This window comes from Daphnia pulicaria, chromosome 7, assembly GCF_021234035.1.
Source record: "Daphnia pulicaria isolate SC F1-1A chromosome 7, SC_F0-13Bv2, whole genome shotgun sequence".
Taxonomy (NCBI): Eukaryota; Metazoa; Arthropoda; class Branchiopoda; order Diplostraca; family Daphniidae; genus Daphnia; species Daphnia pulicaria.
In genome coordinates this window covers 12,851,066-12,870,569 of record NC_060919.1, presented here as the reverse complement: position 1 = coordinate 12,870,569, position 19,504 = coordinate 12,851,066, and the positions used below count along the sequence as shown (strand labels likewise).

Genomic DNA, 19,504 nt, shown 5'->3' with positions numbered 1-19,504 from the left:
CGGGTGAAAGAAACTCTATATGTGTGGGCCTGAACAAGTGTTCGTAGTTCCGCATGCCTGAGTGTACTGAAATGTGCAAACTTGCATAGCTGAGGATTTTTTTTACTAATTTTTAATAAAACTATTGTCCCTTTTGAAGAATTTCTGACGTAAGTAAATAGTAATTCAACAATTTGACCTACTAGAATCAAATCAAGGTAAGAGGTTCAAATCTTTGGATAAGGAAATCTTTTTAATATTTCAATCTTTAATAAAATTCTCTTTTAACTCTATTTTGTGTACAAAAGAGGTTTAAATTTTATATTTTGTTTTAGACTGTCATAAAGATAAAATATCTATGTTATAAAACTAATGGGAAATTGAATGATAGGGGAGACCAGAGTTAGTTGGCTCACTTTTTACACACCTGGTCCTGCATTCCGTAATTTTTACCAGAATGGTGAAATATTTTAAAATAATGAAAGCTGATTATCTTAGCTCAAATGTGGCTAAGAAAAATATGCTATAAAGTTACTCATAAATAGTGATAATGAGGGATTCATCACTTTACTTTTGGGGAAAATCGCCACCACTACTATGGGAAAGTTGACCGTCAAGAGAAAAGTAGAAGCTGACGAAAATAATGGGCCAACTTACCGCAGCTAGCAGACAATATTAAGTAAATGGGAAAACTCACCCACCAAAAAATTTGCCAAACTACCACAAGAGTAATTTTTATCGAATTATTTAAATATAATGAAATGAAAACTAATTACCAGAAATGCAAATACACGAAACTATAGCTTAAGGCATAAGCTTTCTTAGAAAACATAAAAACATGAATATCTTCTCCATATTCTGTTAGAAAAAAGAAAAATAATTTGCCAAAACAAAATTACTCGGGAGAAATGAATTATGTTTTTGACTATTAAAACTTTTAGGGTGATGTGCAGACGGATAAAATTTTGGTCGAGGCAATCTACGAATAGGAATGCACACTTTGGCTATTTTGAAAAAAACGTATCATTTCATTTGGCTCGAAAATAATAGCCAAACGAGTGTCTTACCCCGTATACCAAATGACCCCGGTCTCCCCCATGTACAAAAATCTTCCTTAAATAAATTTTTATTTTATTTAAGTTGCTCAGTGCCGTGAAACTTTTATCTAGTGAATTCCGAAAGAAGAATAAGGATATTGTTTCTTTTTTTAGTGAATAAAACTTTATGAAATACAAATATTTACACCATCCTTGGGTGTATTGGTTAGCGCGCTTCGGGTGAAAGAAGCTCTATATGTGTGGGCCTGAACAAGTGTTCGTAGTTCCGCATGCCTGAGTGTACCGAAATGTGCAAAAGTTGCAGAGCTGAGGATTTTTTTTGCTTATTTTTATTTAAAATATTGCACCTTTTGAAGAATTAATAGGAAAGCCGTCTCCTTATATCAGCCAGGACCATGTTGAAAATAGCGTCCAGATGGATTGACACACAACATATTCAGCTCAAGCGCAAACAGAAATTTTAACAGGCAATAATGCGATGCTCTCTATCCTCCCTTATCAACTAAGATGGCTTAATCAAGAAATGTAATTTAAATAGAATAGGAGATTTGTTATTTTGACATAACTTCAGGTGGTGATCGAAATCGACAAAATTTATATCCTTACCAAGTTAACTATTTTTATTTTTGACTTAAAAAGAATTAATAGGAAAGCCGTCTCCTTATATCAGCCAGGACCATGTTGAAAATAGCGTCCAGATGGATTGACACACAACATATTCAGCTCAAGCGCAAACAGAAATTTTAACAGGCAATAATGCGATGCTCTCTATCCTCCCTTATCAACTGAGATGGCTTAATCAAGAAATGTAATTTAAATAGAATAGGAGATTTGTTATTTTGACATAACTTCAGATGGTGATCGAAATCGACAAAATTTATATCCTTACCAAGTTAACTATTTTTATTTTTGACTTAAAAAGAATTAATAGGAAAGCCGTCTCCTTATATCAGCCAGGACCATGTTGAAAATAGCGTCCAGATGGATTGACACACAATATATTCAGCTCAAGCGCAAACAGAAATTTTAACAGGCAATAATGCGATGCTCTCTATCCTCCCTTATCAACTGAGATGGCTTAATCAAGAAATGTAATTTAAATAGAATAGGAGATTTGTTATTTTGACATAACTTCAGGTGGTGATCGAAATCGACAAAATTTATATCCTTACCAAGTTAACTATTTTTATTTTTGACTTATAGCACTACAGACGATAGCCTTATAGCTTACGGAGAATTAAATTTAAATTAAATTTGTATTTTTGAATTTTTTAGTTTCCTTACAGAAGAAAGCTAAATGCAGAGAAGACTCCACAGAATAGTGTAACGGTCATTTTAAAATCGATATTTCAATCAATTATCAAGCTTAGTTCGAATTCGTGAATCATCCAATTTAAACAAGACCGCAGGATTTCAAATTTGAAATAAGGCCCATACATATCTGATCTGAAAGTAAAAAGTATTGCATACACTCATAGCGTAGAGGGTTTAACTCGTAGACGTTTGACCAATTCAGTTTGGTCTAAGCAGTCAGTCAAGATAGTCTGTACCGAGGATCAACTGCGGGAAATTGTTGATTTTGCTAAAAATAACCCGGAATCCCGTGTAAAAACACTCTTAAAAATTCGCCAAGAAGCAAATTCTTTATTGAAACAGATCAATGTGGATCGAGAAATGTTAAAAATTTTGAATATAATACTTTCACCCTCTTTCGGGTTCTCGTGCGACGTAGTTAACAAATAGGAAATTTACCGAGACGTAAGCAACTATTCTTAAATTTAATCAATAACAAAAGTCTTAATTTATATAATTTAGCTATCTGAGATAAATTACGTTGATTTCGGATGGAATGAATATTTTGGACCAACTGATGTGAATCTGAACAAGACTATAATATAAATATATAATAAAAAGAACAAGGGAATTATTTTACTATTTAATCGCCAACATTGCCGATGCCAGCGGCCGTGGAGCGGATGCAGCGAGGATACCTTCAGCGTGACTCAAGCCCGCGGGAGGGGGGCCCCGGTTCCGCGGCCCCGAGAGGAGTACTCGAGATCATCGCGGCTAAAGAGCGGAGCCTTGGACTACTCTATCTAGAGGACGGTTCAACGACGGTGGAACATCTCCTGTCCATTTCGATCTCCTGGACAATAGTTCGCCTAGGATTTTTTAAATTTAAATTACAGGACAATAGAACTCCATTAAAATTAAAACTAAACTTAATTCTAGGCAATAGCATCCCCGAATAATATTATTGAATAAAATACTAGACAGTAGTTTATTCGCTAAAAATTGAATTATATTATATTATATTAATTGACAATAGATCTCCTAGACATTAGATCTCCTAGACACTAGACTTTACAACAGTGCACATGGCAAATGGTAGAGGCTTCGATTTTCGTAAAGTAGGGCGCTTAAAAAGTCTTCTCAATAGACCTTATTGGTATCTAAAGGTATGGGTCAAGCCGACACCCTAGTGGCGCGTTGCGGTGTGAAGGGGTGCCGTGAACAGCAGATTTTTATTTGGCTCGCCCGATATTGCATGAAGCTAGGAAAAAGACAAAAATGTGCTCTTCCCTAGCAAGACAGGTTTTCTTATATCGAAAAAAGATTCATTCGGGGTTGTATAGCTCGTTACGCTGATCATTTTTAACATAGGGTATAGTGTGTGCAAATGAGCGGAAGTTCCCGTAAAACGCGTTCAAAGTTTTGAGTTTTACGGAGTGACGCGCTGCCCAAGCCGGCCAGAAAGGGGGGGGGGTCGAGCGGGGGTGGCGCGTACCCATAGGAGAGGTGTGAGTGAAGGGGGGTTTACCTGGGCCATACTATACGATCCCATGTTTTTATCGGCCGTCATATTACCAGTGGTCTAATGGTCAGCATCCCGGGTTGATACGTTGAAGAACCAAGGATCGAATCTCGACAAAGTCGAAAAAAAGTTCAATTAAATCGATGTTGCATTGAAGAAGTCAATGTCTAAGGTAATGGACGGCTAGCTACTATACGACTCATGCTTTCCTTTTCGGCTCATGTCAACGGTAGACTATTGGTCAGCGTTGACATGCCACAGGCCCGAGGTTCGAATCTTGGTCAAGTCAGTTAGGAAAACAAATTTCAATTTTTGAAAAATTGAACTTGAAAATCTTCGGGAGATAGTGGAAGATAGTTATCTTCCACTTCCATTAACTCCGGTGTCATGGTAACTCATCTGCATGGTGCATCATGGTAACTCTTCACGACCACGGAAATATCTTGATGACTTTGGAGAGGACAATGGAAGAAGATAGAAATGACGAAGAGCTTCAAAATTGAATGTAATCTAACATTTTTGAAATGTTCGACCACCGATCTTCCACTTTCATTAACTCCGGAAGCTTTTTAAGCGAGTTTCTAAGTTAAATTTATGTTTGTTTTCCAACTGACTTGACCGAGATTTGAAGCTCGGTCCTTTGATGGCAACCCAGATTGCTGACCATTAGACTGCCGTTGACATGTGTTGTAAAAGGGAATGCATGATCCGTATGGGTGCTAGCCATCGATTAACTAAGACATTGACTTATGTAATGCAACATGTGACAGTTGTCTTTATAAAATTTCATAATTTAAAAATTTCAATCATTTTCTAATATCTGTTTTGACTTGTCCGAGATACGAACCACGGACCTTTGGCATTACAGCCCGGGCTTCAGACCATTAGACCACCGTTAATCGAATGCAACGGAAAAAGAAAAACGGGAAACACCCGCTCACTCTACTAAACAGGCCACTATCTATTTCACCTTGCTAAACGCTGGTACTTTGGGAGATCTATTGTCTAGGAGATCTATTGTCGATTAATAATTTAATTTAATTTAATTTTTAGCGAATAAACTACTGTCTAATATTTGTTAAATAATATTATTTGGGGGATGCTATTGTCTAGAATTAAGAGTAATTTTAATTTTAATGGAGTTATATTTTCCTGAAAATTAGAAAAAAAATCCTAGGAGAAATATTGTCCAGGAGATCTAAATAGACAGGAGATTAACAAACACATAGTTCCACTGTCTCGTTCCCTAATTTATTGGTCATACTTCAAACAATAATAAAACGAAATAGAAAGGAGAGCAACTAACGGTGGCATTTCTCTACATTGCATCGTTTGTTAGAAAAGAATCTCCTAATTTTTTCCTTGCCAAATAGGTAAATACATCTGGCTGACGCCCGAAAATTTTTTTAAATATTTTAAATGCCCGTCCGTGAAGTTGGAAACTAAATCATTTGATAGTCATTGGTGCAGATAAGTATTTTAGATATGCTTACAAAATTAAAACGGCGAACTTTTATTTCCTTAAATCTGGCTTGACACTTTAACCAGCTGGAGTAGTACAAGTTGGCTATGTAGTCGAATGATGCTGGCCGGGTAGCTGGAGCAGGCTCAACTCCCCCATGCCTCAAAGATACGAAAGGATGGCCCGCAAGTGAGCATTGCTGAACGACAGCAATGTGAGCCAACAGCCACGTCAGTCAGTCGTCGCTGATCAACAAGGCAATTCTTTGGCGAATCTGTAATAGGAACACAATAAAAGATAACCTAAATGGGGCTCAACCGGGATTGGAACCAGAATCATACTCCTAGACCGTTGAGCCGATATTTCATTAAATCTATAAGTATTAACAATGATAGTAATTGTGAATCGGTAAATCTATAAGTTAAAATCGAAGATTCTGCCATCTTCAAATAATTATCTTTCATGTGCTAAAAAATAAGTAAAAACTTTAAGATAATGCTATCTGTAAAAAAAATCCCTTTCATTTCTTAATCGAAATGAAAATTTGCTGAATGCCAGGTGCTCATAAGACCGGGGCTCTGTGAGACACGGGGTTATAATGTACAAAGCAATTAAAATATGTACAATTCATTGAAAAATTGTGAAAAAATACAATGTATGTTAAATTACGTTTTATTTATCATACAAACTTTATTTCTTGAAATTGTGATTTGTTTGTCTTGTTCTATGGGTAATTAAAAAAATGGAAATCTTAAAAAATATTTAAGACGGTATTGCCAGACCAACGTTATTTCCAGAAAAAACGCCCCCGGCAACACAACAAAGGAAAAATGATCGAATCTACTTTTTTAATAGTATCTCCACTTATACTCTATAAAATAAATAAAAATACAGCAATTCTGAAAGGGAAATGAATTTCATTTTCACCGGTGCTCTATTCAATAAATATAATCAAGCCGTTGCAGAGAAAAACGATGTTCAATTTTACCCCTGGCTCTGTTCCGTTTAACCCTAATTTTTTTGTTTTTCGGCATTTTTTCTTGTTGGTATTTCATCGCATAACTATTAAATGATTCAACAAAAAAATGAAAAAAATTACCAAATGTAAATAAATGCCAGGGAATCACCCCTATACTTTTATTTTTTCAAAATTCTTATTTTTATTGAAATGATAGCGTAAAGAAAATAAATGTCCCACAAAGCCCCGGTCTCCCCTACGAGATACTATTGCATCACAATATTAAGTTTTGGGATTAAATTGGCTAGAAAATCTTACACAAACAACCTTGAATATGGATTACAGGTATTCCTTATCAACAAAGTCAGAAATTAGGTTAAGGCTCGACCGGGAATTTAACACGGGACCTCTCGTGAGCGAGAATCATATCCCTAGAGCATCGAGCAATTACATTTCATGAGTTAAATTACATTAAAATATTACCGAATGATGAAGGTCTCCTGAAAAAACAAACAAGCAGTATGTTGAATTTGATATGCAAGTCGCGTACTCAGCGCTCTGAACGACGGCAAGTAGTTTATGCGTATTTGGTGCTATACCTGGGCAAGTCATTCAACACCATCTGCAGAGTAGGTAATTTCTTTTTTAAATCTTGGAAATGAAAATTATCAAACCTACATTCAAAATACATGCTACAACTCCTATTAAACAGCTGTTTGATTTCTTATCCATGATTCAAATGACCAGTGCTAACGTATTTCACTTACAGAGCACGCACCACTAATTTTGATCATCAAAATTTGTAACAATAAAATGTATAAAAAAACCTACAATTTCGCAATTCTAACACCACTGCGCTAACTAGCTTGCTATTTGAAAATCAAGTGGATGCGGATTGCGGAACTGTTTACTTCCGACATTATTTCTATGAATTAAAAAAATACATAGCAATACTTTTGTTATTAAAATCAATTACCCGGTGGGTTTCTGTACGGTTTTTTTTACTGGTCACTGGGATGGATTAGTGGTTGATGGTCTCTCTAGATGATTATATACGATTACAGTATGGATTCCAGAATAAAGTGTAAATCTAGTTTCAAATTCAGGATTACTAGGAATCATCAGCTCTGTGGATTAAGAACGTCCATAAAAAGAGCGTATCTTTTAATCCGGTGTCTCGATTTTCGACTAGTTGGTATCACCTTCTGAAATCGACTTCTAAGATTCGTGCGCAGATCGCCTACCATTATACAGTTCACTCGATAATGATTAATACGATAACAAGCAAGTAAGAATGTTTCGTCTTCTGTTGTCAAACTTGGCCTTCCGTCTGCATTCACCTGGGGTTCTAAATTTCTTTTTTCGTTGTATCGTTTTATCCAGAGTTGAACCGATTTTTTATTGATATTTAAACGTCAAGCAATTGTGTCCTTTCCGACTCCACTTCCATGAATCCGAATAATTTCAATGCGAATGGCTGCAGTTAAACGATAAGTATTTCGATGAAACTCGGGCAAAGGCCCTATTAAGCGCTCCACGACATGTGCCATTCTCGAAAAAATTGCACTGGATTCCCTACTAAGACATGGACGTCCATGGTATATCCATGGGATGTAAATTTTGGGATCTGGTACATCCCATTTTACATACAATGGATGTACGGAGAATATCCTAATTACCTTCCCCTCGACGTACTGTGGGGTATATCCGAAGTACGTCCAAAATTGTCTGCAGTTGGGATGATCATTCCAATTCATTCCAATTGAAATAAATAAATTAGGGGCATTCCAGCTGTTATTTTTTCCATACTTTTCTCTCCGATTTACCACTCTGAATTCATTTTACTAGGAAACAAGCTTTGACTATTTCGGGAATCGAACCCTGACCGTAGGAGAGGAAGACTAGTGCTGTACAGCTACGCCACAATAGTTATATGAAATTTAGCATAGTTTTATTAACGTAGTTTGTTACTTAATCGACTGTTTAGAAAGGGCATAGCATAACACACATTAGTAAGGTTTTATCTTAACGTACATATAAAAGTTCTTCTTCTACTTTTATGGGGTGATTTACGTCTTTACAGTTGGATTTTTATATAAGATATTAGGGGACCATTTTAAAATATATATTTATTTAAACTAATAACTGTCATACACATTAACAGTTGTAGCACATTTTTTTAAATTTACGTACAGAAGTCTGTAGAGTGTTTACTAATAAATAAACTTAGGAATAAGTAAATTATAATAATAAAAATAAGTTTATTTTTTCATTTATCATGTTTATTTAGAAAGTTAAGTTCTTAACGGATAAATAATGCTGCTTGTAAAAGAAGAAAAGTAAAAAAATTTATATTTAATCGAAGATACGTTAAGGTGCGTCTACACTAGCAGTTTTTACAGACATACAGACACCGAATTACGACCGTAACTTGTCTGTAAAAACGGCTAGTGTAGACGCAGCATTAGATAGATATTAATACACAAGCTTTCATCTTTTTTGGATGAGAACTGTACGTACACCAAACATACTTCCGGTACATTCAGTGAATGTACTTGATGGTATGTCCATTGTATATGTTTTTCATATACTGTTGGGATAAAAGAATTTCTTAATTTTGTATCCATTTATGTACATACTGGTAGCGTACCCTGAACATCCACATGGGATGAGGGACGCCAACATCCCGTTGTACATACCTGGGATATCGCTTGGATGGCGCGTCTTAGTAGGGTTTAGTCTTAAAATAACCATTGTCAACCATTTTTAATTTTCTAACCCCCACCACTTATTTTTGTGACGAAAAAAAAAATTCTATCTCTTTGTTTTCTCGTTAAGCTTACAACCACGTGAGAAAGAAAAAGGTTCCAAGAAAAAGGGTCTAAGTACCCCCTTCGTAGCCTCTTAAAAATTTAGAGTGTTGGCAAACATTGCCGCCACATCAAGTGGAATGTACTCTCTAAGTTTTAATATCCTACTTTTTCCCTACTTTATATGGTAGAGGCGAAAAAGTATGAAAAAGGTAGGGAATTCCTTCTACTTAAACGAAGTGGAAACAATTTTATTCCTTCTACTTTTGAAAGTAGGGAAAGGTAGGAATTTTTATTCCTTCTACTTTTGAAAGTTTGATTGTTTCTGCTTTTAAAAAGTCTCCCTACTAACACAACGATGTACCATGGATATTACTGCAGCGTACTCCCAAGGATAAGGGAGATACAAACAGCATATCCATGGAATGCTTCATGTTTATCCTTATTTCCCCTTCCCCGCACGTACCATTTGTATGTCCCTTGAATATACCGGTTTGTGTATACACAGTATCATTAAATAACATCTATCTTTGGATATGATTTCTGTTAGAAAATAAAAGATAAAAGTCTCACCCCATATTTGAACTACTGACCTTCAACTCCGTAGCTCATCTATCTGACCACTTGACCAACTGTTCATACATTGTAAAAACAAATGTTTGTGTGTAGTGGAAATAGAGATATTTTTTTAGCTTTTTCGTCCACTGTGTACCTAATATGGTTACACTGTGATGCAAATTCTGTGTATGTACCAAATGGTATCACAACAAAATCATACCCCCGGGTATATTACTTTGACGTACAATCAGTATATTAATGAATATACGCTGGTGGATCTACGATTAATATTCTTTATTTGATCCCATCCTAGATCCGAATAAATTTATACCTACGCTATACTACCGCCCCCCAATTGCGACCTGGATCTATTCATCCCATATTTACTTACATCTTACATAAAGTAGATGAGCAGTGTTAGTAGGGAGGGTACCACAAACGAGGAAAAAATCAATGAAATTGTCAAAATCTCTCAAAATCTCATTTGTGGCAGTTTAAACACCCTTTTTATGGTACCCCTTACCAGACAATGGCGGTAAAAGCCTCCATCAGAAAATCTTACCAAAACACCGCGGTTTTAACTACCATCTATTGTATGATTTTTAGTAAACCGTGCCAGAAATTGGTACTAAAAACCGAGTATCAAAAATTGGGGGTTTTCTGTCCCATATTGTTATTTGCTGACAAGCAGACAAAACATTGAAACAGTTTTTGTTACAGGATAAACGTCAATTAATTACAAGGGTAAGCAACAGATTCAAACAAATCGTGATAGACTGATATTTTTTAAGTATTTTTTTTTTGTAATAGATAATGAGTTATCGTAAAGGCAAGATGGATGACAAGGGCGATGAAACTGGTGCTGTGTTTACTGTTGTGATGTTTGATGAAGGGGTAAATCTTTTATTAGAAGAAGAACACAACTGTTTAAACATTAAAAAAAAATTAAAAATCAGGATATTTTAACCAACAGCAGCATCTATTGATGATTTACCAGTCATATGGTTATGAAAATTATATTCATATCTAACGTGGAAGAACCTTAGCTGTAGGAGCTAAGATTTGTTACGAGTTGAATGTTACGATTGAATTATTTTTCTGTTCCTTTTAGATAACATCCGTAACCTTTATGCTAATGCCAATGCAGAAGAATATCGACAAAGTCTGTTTATGTAATTAATAACATCCAGTCAAATAGAATAAAAACAGACTTGTCATGTTAAATAAACTGACTTTATTGTATAGCACTTGTAGGACACATTCCCAAGAAAATCTGGTTCAGCATATATCATTAATCGCTTTTACTTTATCAGTTTCCCAAAAATTAAAAAATTTTCAATTGCGGAAAAGGTTCTTAGTCCACCATTTCTAGGTTCCAAGTTTTCGACGGTTGAGGGAACCACAAACGGGTAAGGTTTTTTTTACAGTGTGCCGACCTCATTTTTGTGTTCGTTAGGTAAAGACACATAACGCTAGAAATTGACTTTTCTGCTTTCTTTGTCAAAAAGCCCGAGTCGTTTTGGTGAAAGGTACTGTACAGTATACTTTAAAAAAATCCTAACAATGTTTTGTTTGTTTTAAGCCACCTATCCATGTATCGGGAAACTGTGTTTGGCTTTTGAATTAAATTTAGGGGGCTAGGAACAAAGCGAAAGGTGGGAAAAAAGTGATGACTGGAATAGCCTTAGGCTCGTTGTCAATTTTTAGACAAGTGTTGAGAAAACCGAAAAGCTGCCGAAACTTGCATATAAAGTGGGAAAATTTCAAATGAATCGCCTTAAGTCACTTGTTAAAAAGTCAACAACGAGCTTAAGGCGGTTATTCATTTTTTCGTGCCATGAAAATTCCAGACAGCCTTCTGATTTTGTTCATATTTTGGGGGGGATTAGGGGAGACATGGCCACGGCGTAATTGAGCCTATTATTCCTTTTTTCTTTCTTCCCAGTTCCTACCATTCGCTTTGTTCTTTGCCTCCCGAATTTGGGTCTTAAGCCAAACAGTTTCCTGAAATTTGGATGGGTGGCTCAAAATAAAAAAATCGCCGTTCGGATTTTTTTGTAGGTACTATATCTTGAGCGCACCAGCAGTCCAGCAGACAAATATTGATTAACAAAATCCGGAATGGTTTCAGTTACAATCTGCAAGAAGATTTGTAGGAATTTTTAATCAAATAATTTGTCTGAAAGTGGAAATTTTAAAACGGTAAGACAAATCAATTTTTACCTGTCCAAATCCGTTCTAAGCGTCACCAATTACCGATGCAGAGATTATAGAAGTTGACGTACCATCTACTCTTTTTTACTGAACATTTACAATAAATGAAATTAATCTGGCCATAAATATACCTGTCACAGAAACAAACTTAAAGTGAATTTTTTTTACCGTTGCTGAGAATCTAGAGCTGATGGCGATGGTATCAGCATTGCCACTGATTTGATTGGGATCGATTCCTCCCTTCAGAGGAATTAAAAATGGATTTGAAATAAACGATCCTTTGTCGATTCTGGCATGGCCTACTTAACTTCTAGTCCGGCGTTGGAGCTATATGCCCCTTAGTGTAACTTTTAATCCCCATCCCCTTCTTTCAACCTAGCCTGTACATAGCACATCTAGCGGTGAAATCACCTACTACGTGGTTGACTGGATTTAAAGTTGTATTAGAAATACCCTTGCTGGAAATTATAACAAGCGATCCATGACTCAAGTAGACCGAAATCCCGGAGCGGCTTTCCAGATCTAAATCCGGAAAAGGCCTTTACGAGCAAAGAAACCTCGTACGAGCAATCTAAGTATATTTTTTTTAATACCGTGCGAGACACCATAAGGCCTATCTCGGCGGGTTAAAACGCCTTTTTTGGACCGGGGTGATCCAATACCTGCCGTGGGTACTGTATCAATAATGCTAAATAATTTTTACACGATATAATTGTATATCGGGTCAACAATATGAGAGTGATCAAGTTACACTGTACGCCTACTTAGCACACGCATCATATAACTTTATTGCTATATTTCAGGTTTTCATATTATTACATATTGTTTGCTATTTTTATACCTTTATATAATACGATTGAGAGAGAATGAGACTTAGAAAAATTTGGTCACGTGCGCCACTGAAACAATCTTATCAATAAAATTATTTTGTCAGTAATGATTGATGGGATATTAGTTAGCTTGTTGAGCTGGTGCCCCGAACGTCTGAGGTTCAAACCTACCATGCAACAAAACTTTTTTTGTCCGTGTACATTAATTTCTCTTTATTATTTATTAGAATATTATGAAGGTAACAAACAGGGACTTGATATATCTTTTCTGTTAGATGAACTATGTTAAAAGTAGTATAGAAAAGCGCGCAATTCATTCGAGGCCAAATAAAATATTGTTTACCACAAAATCACTATAGTGGTATTATGGTAAACTATACTGATAACTATTTTAAACTGTCCAAATTCACTTCAGGTCACTATAATAAACTAGTCGTAAATCTATAGTTAACTATGTTTATTTTCTTTCAATAAAGCATGGTTAACTACAGTACTTTTTAGTAGAATCGTTTAACATGTCAAAAATAGTAAAATATAAAATTTAGAATATTTAAATGAAATAAGGGATTTTCATTTCATAAACGGTTAATAAGAAAGCCACCAAAACTGGTGAGAGGGTGATCGAGGGAACCGCTCTCGTAAATTGAACCTTCAAACAATTCTCCAGTTATCTCATCCCTTTCCTGCAGTTCGGCGGTTGCTTGTAATTGCAAGGGGAAAAACCCGTACGAATCAGTTGAATCCATATGAATTTCAGCCAACACTTCCCGTAAAGTTGGAACGATTTTTCGGTTTTTCACGAGTTGTATTGTTAAACGGCCTGTTCCAGACTCTTGCTTTTTCGTTTTCAATGCTAAAAATTATTTTAAAAAAATAAAACCCAAAATAAAGAATTAATGATAACTGGATTGTTAAGTTAAATACCTGTGAAATAGAAATGATACATGCCGTGAAATGGTACAGTAAATACGCCCGACGAAGAACTGAAACACTGGCCTTGGTTTAAAGGAACTATGTCATAAGGATGTATGACAGTTTTGACATTGAAGGTACCAGTGTGTTGCGCAAAAAATGAAATATTCCAGCTATCAAGGACGCTAGGATCGTTGTAAAAGTTCAAATCATGTTCAATTTTTTTGCTCAATATAGTTTCTCGTCCGTTCAATGCGAGCAGCATTGCTTCTTTAATATTTAGTTCTTTTTCAATAATCCCCATATTTTCTATTTGCTCTTCAACTTCTCTCAGAAGTTTTGCATCTTCTTGTACTTTTTTTTCTAAATCTGTTGAAATGGCATCTAACTGCTTCCTGTATTTGATTATACTGTTCAATGTGTGGTTCAATTCATTCGTCTCGTTTGCTGCTACGTTTAAGGATTTTTCAAGTTCGTTGACCTTCTTCGGGTATTAAAAAAATTTCAAATTATTTCAAATTTGCAACAACATATACTTAATTTAAAATTTAATTTAGTCTATTTTACACAAAAACTGGAAGTAACTCTTTTCAGAAGACAATAAATGTGCTTAGGCATGCACGTCGTATATAAATTTAAATCAAATCATGCACATCGGATTTGAAAATAAAAAATAAAGTAATTTACTTCTTGGATTTGAAGATTGATTGAAACGGATCTTACATTTTCAGCTGTTGTTGTAATGGTTTTAGGTTCAGAATTAGGAGTTTCATTGCTCTGTCCAAAAAAATTTCCACGCATAAAGCTATTTCGCCCTAAGATGGAATCTGTCAATTTGGTTTTAATTCCAACGAAAAAATGAAGACAATCAATTTTTTAAACTTCAACGTAAGTAATTACGTATGAATATTTTCTTAACCAAATTACTTATGAAATATGTATTACCTTTGCCACTAATTGTAGTAGCAACACTAGAAGCAGTCGAACTTATTTCCAGGACTAGATTAAATCAATAGAGAAAACACGTCATCGTTTTACTGAAAACTCTGACAGGTAAATTATTTGAATTATATACACTTACTAGCCGCCGCCTTTGTGCGTTCTGCATTCGCAAGTAAACAAAAATTCGAAATTGAATTAATTATATGCGTAATTCAAGTGAGATTGATTGCATTCACAGTTAAATAACAATTTGTAATTTATTACCATATTTTTACAAATTACTTTTAATTGCCTTATTTTACGAAATGACTTACCTTTCGGTCCTACAACAATAGTTGTAAGCCCACTAGTAGGAGAAGCTGTAGTTGTCGGATCGGCGGTAGTCGACGGATTGGCAGTAGTCGACGGATTGGCGTTAGTCGACGGATTGTTTGTAGTCGACGGAGCTGTAGGTTGAAAAGCAGAAGTTTCTTCGCTTTCATTAAAAATACTTCTTTGAATTTTGTTGCTATTTTGCCCTAAGATGGACTCTTTACAATTGGTGATAATTTCACCGAAAAAATTTAAGAAAATAAATTTTTTTAAACTTCAACGAACGGAATTAAGTTTTGTCTTAACCAAATTATTTTTGGTATATAGATTACCTTGGACACTAATTGTAGTAGCAACACTAGAAGCAGTCGAACTTATTTCCAGGTTTGAACAGGAACAGGTTCCAGGAGGAATGTTTCTTATTACTAGATTAAATTGTTAGAGAAAACCGTAATCGTTTTACTGAAAACTCAAACAGGTAAATTATTTGAATTATATACACTTACTAGCCGCCGCCGTTGTGCGTTCTGCATGTGTGAGTAAATAAAAATATTAAATGGAATTAATTATATGCGTTATTCAAGTGAGATTGATTGTATTCACAGTTAAATAACAATTATGTTTTGTCTTAACCAAATTATTTATGGAATATAGATTACCTTGGCCACTAATTGTAGTAGCAACACTAGAAGCAGTCGAACTTATTTCCAGGTTTGAACAGGAACAGGTTCCAGGAGGAACGGCGGTAGTCGACGGATTGGCGTTAGTCGACGGATTGTTTGTAGTCGACGGAGCTGTAGGTTGAAAAGCAGAAGTTTCTTCGCTTTCACTAAAAATACTTCTTTGAATTTTGTTGCTATTTTGCCCTAAGATGGACTCTTTAAAATTGGTGATAATTTTACCGAAAAAATTTAAGAAAATAAATTTTTTTAAACTTCAACGAACGGAATTAAGTTTTGTCTTGACCAAATTATTTTTGGTATATAGATTACCTTGGCCACTAATTTTAGTAGCAACACTAGAAACAGTCGAACTTATTTCCAGGTTTGAACAGGAACAGGTTCCAGGAGGAATGTTTCTTATTACTAGATTAAATTGTTAGAGAAAACCGTAATCGTTTTACTGAAAACTCAGACAAGTAAATTATTTGAATTATATACACTTACTAGCCGCCGCCGTTGTGCGTTCTGCATGTGTGAGTAAATAAAAATTTGAAATTGAATTAATTATATGCGTTATTCAAGTGAGATTGATTGTATTCACAGTTAAATAACAATTATGTTTTGTCTTAACCAAATTATTTATGGAATATAGATTACCTTGGCCACTAATTGTTGTAGCAACACTAGAAGCAGTCGAACTTATTTCCAGGTTTGAACAGGAACAGGTTCCAGGAGGAACGGCGGTAGTCGACGGATTGGCGTTAGTCGACGGATTGTTTGTAGTCGACGGAGCTGTAGGTTGAAAAGCAGAAGTTTCTTCGCTTTCATTAAAAATACTTCTTTGAATTTTGTTGCTATTTTGCCCTAAGATGGACTCTTTACAATTGGTGATAATTTCACCGAAAAAATTTAAGAAAATAAATTTTTTTAAACTTCAACGAACGGAATTAAGTTTTGTCTTGACCAAATTATTTTTGGTATATAGATTACCTTGGCCACTAATTTTAGTAGCAACACTAGAAACAGTCGAACTTATTTCCAGGTTTGAACAGGAACAGGTTCCAGGAGGAATGTTTCTTATTACTAGATTAAATTGTTAGAGAAAACCGTAATCGTTTTACTGAAAACTCAGACAAGTAAATTATTTGAATTATATACACTTACTAGCCGCCGCCGTTGTGCGTTCTGCATGTGTGAGTAAATAAAAATTTGAAATTGAATTAATTATATGCGTTATTCAAGTGAGATTGATTGTATTCACAGTTAAATAACAATTATGTTTTGTCTTAACCAAATTATTTATGGAATATAGATTACCTTGGCCACTAATTGTTGTAGCAACACTAGAAGCAGTCGAACTTATTTCCAGGTTTGAACAGGAACAGGGTCCAGGAGGAACGGCGGTAGTCGACGGATTGGCGTTAGTCGACGGATTGTTTGTAGTCGACGGAGCTGTAGGTTGAAAAGCAGAAGTTTCTTCGCTTCCACTAAAAATACTTCTTTGAATTTTGTTGCTATTTTGCCCTAAGATGGACTCTTTACAATTGGTGATAATTTCACCGAAAAAATTTAAGAAAATAAATTTTTTTAAACTTCAACGAACGGAATTAAGTTTTGTCTTAACCAAATTATTTTTGGTATATAGATTACCTTGGCCACTAATTGAAGTAGCAACACTAGAAGCAGTCGAACTTATTTCCAGGTTTGAACAGGAACAGGTTCCAGGAGGAATGTTTCTTATTACTAGATTAAATTGTTAGAGAAAACCGTGATCGTTTTACTGAAAACTCAGACAAGTAAATTATTTGAATTATATACACTTACTAGCCGCCGCTGTTGTGCGTTCTGCATGTGTGAGTAAATAAAAATTTGAAATTGAATTAATTATATGCGTTATTCAAGTGAGATTGATTGTATTCACAGTTAAATAACAATTATGTTTTGTCTTAACCAAATTATTTGTGGTATATAGATTACCTTGGCCACTAATTGTAGTAGCAACACTAGAAGCAGTCGAACTTATTTCCAGGTTTGAACAGGAACAGGTTCCAGGAGCAACGGCGGTAGTCGACGGATTGGCGGTAGTCGACGGATTGGCGTTAGTCGACGGATTGTTTGTAGTCGACGGAGCTGTAGGTTGAAAAGCAGAAGTTTCTTCGCTTTCATTAAAAATACTTCTTTGAATTTTGTTGCTATTTTGCCCTAAGATGGACTCTTTACAATTGGTGATAATTTCACCGAAAAAAATTAAGAAAATAAATTTTTTTAAACTTCAACGAACGGAATTAAGTTTTGTCTTAACCAAATTATTTTTGGTATATAGATTACCTTGGACACTAATTGTAGTAGCAACACTAGAAGCAGTCGAACTTATTTCCAGGTTTGAACAGGAACAGGTTCCAGGAGGAATGTTTCTTATTACTAGATTAAATTGTTAGAGAAAACCGTAATCGTTTTACTGAAAACTCAAACAGGTAAATTATTTGAATTATATACACTTACTAGCCGCCGCCGTTGTGCGTTCTGCATGTGTGAGTAAATAAAAATTTTAAATGGAATTAATTATATGCGTTATTCAAGTGAGATTGATTGTATTCACAGTTAAATAACAATTATGTTTTGTCTTAACCAAATTATTTATGGAATATAGATTACCTTGGCCACTAATTGTAGTAGCAACACTAGAAGCAGTCGAACTTATTTCCAGGTTTGAACAGGAACAGGTTCCAGGAGGAACGGCGGTAGTCGACGGATTGGCGTTAGTCGACGGATTGTTTGTAGTCGACGGAGCTGTAGGTTGAAAAGCAGAAGTTTCTTCGCTTTCACTAAAAATACTTCTTTGAATTTTGTTGCTATTTTGCCCTAAGATGGACTCTTTAAAATTGGTGATAATTTTACCGAAAAAATTTAAGAAAATAAATTTTTTTAAACTTCAACGAACGGAATTAAGTTTTGTCTTAACCAAATTATTTTTGGTATATAGATTACCTTGGCCACTAATTTTAGTAGCAACACTAGAAGCAGTCGAACTTATTTCCAGGTTTGAACAGGAACAGGTTCCAGGAGGAATGTTTCTTATTACTAGATTAAATTGTTAGAGAAAACCGTGATCGTTTTACTGAAAACTCAGACAAGTAAATTATTTGAATTATATACACTTACTAGCCGCCGCCGTTGTGCGTTCTGCATGTGTGAGTAAATAAAAATTTGAAATTGAATTAATTATATGCGTTATTCAAGTGAGATTGATTGTATTCACAGTTAAATAACAATTATGTTTTGTCTTAACCAAATTATTTATGGAATATAGATTACCTTGGCCACTAATTGTTGTAGCAACACTAGAAGCAGTCGAACTTATTTCCAGGTTTGAACAGGAACAGGTTCCAGGAGGAACGGTGGTAGTCGACGGATTGGCGTTAGTCGACGGATTGTTTGTAGTCGACGGAGCTGTAGGTTGAAAAGCAGAAGTTTCTTCGCTTCCACTAAAAATACTTCTTTGAATTTTGTTGCTATTTTGCCCTAAGATGGACTCTTTACAATTGGTGATAATTTCACCGAAAAAATTTAAGAAAATAAATTTTTTTAAACTTCAACGAACGGAATTAAGTTTTGTCTTAACCAAATTATTTTTGGTATATAGATTACCTTGGCCACTAATTGAAGTAGCAACACTAGAAGCAGTCGAACTTATTTCCAGGTTTGAACAGGAACAGGTTCCAGGAGGAATGTTTCTTATTACTAGATTAAATTGTTAGAGAAAACCGTGATCGTTTTACTGAAAACTCAGACAAGTAAATTATTTGAATTATATACACTTACTAGCCGCCGCCGTTGTGCGTTCTGCATGTGTGAGTAAATAAAAATTTGAAATTGAATTAATTATATGCGTTATTCAAGTGAGATTGATTGTATTCACAGTTAAATAACAATTATGTTTTGTCTTAACCAAATTATTTATGGAATATAGATTACCTTGGTCACTAATTGTA

At 35.0% G+C, this 19,504-nt stretch overlaps 1 protein-coding gene and 1 long non-coding RNA gene across 3 annotated transcripts; both read right to left on the bottom strand.

The window, feature by feature from the left end:
- Positions 1-13,198: 13,198 nt before the first annotated feature.
- On the bottom strand, positions 13,199-14,417 carry LOC124348384. Of its 2 annotated transcripts, none has more exons than XM_046798583.1 (3): positions 14,284-14,417; positions 13,609-14,080; positions 13,199-13,537 (listed from the first exon to the last, which is right to left on the bottom strand). In XM_046798583.1, the coding sequence occupies exons 1-3, from the start codon at positions 14,395-14,397 to the stop codon at positions 13,260-13,262; spliced, it is 864 nt and encodes a 287-aa protein (XP_046654539.1). In that variant the 5' UTR covers positions 14,398-14,417; the 3' UTR covers positions 13,199-13,259. The 2 variants fall into 2 exon arrangements, with proteins under 2 accessions (XP_046654539.1, XP_046654541.1); XM_046798585.1 differs by having other exon boundaries at positions 13,609-14,077; positions 14,320-14,417.
- A 1,840-nt stretch (positions 14,418-16,257) lies between these two features.
- LOC124348438 lies at positions 16,258-17,558 on the bottom strand. Its single transcript, XR_006919986.1, has 4 exons — positions 17,490-17,558; positions 16,677-16,697; positions 16,503-16,595; positions 16,258-16,388 (listed from the first exon to the last, which is right to left on the bottom strand). It is a non-coding gene; the product is annotated as an uncharacterized LOC124348438 (long non-coding RNA).
- Positions 17,559-19,504: the final 1,946 nt, after the last annotated feature.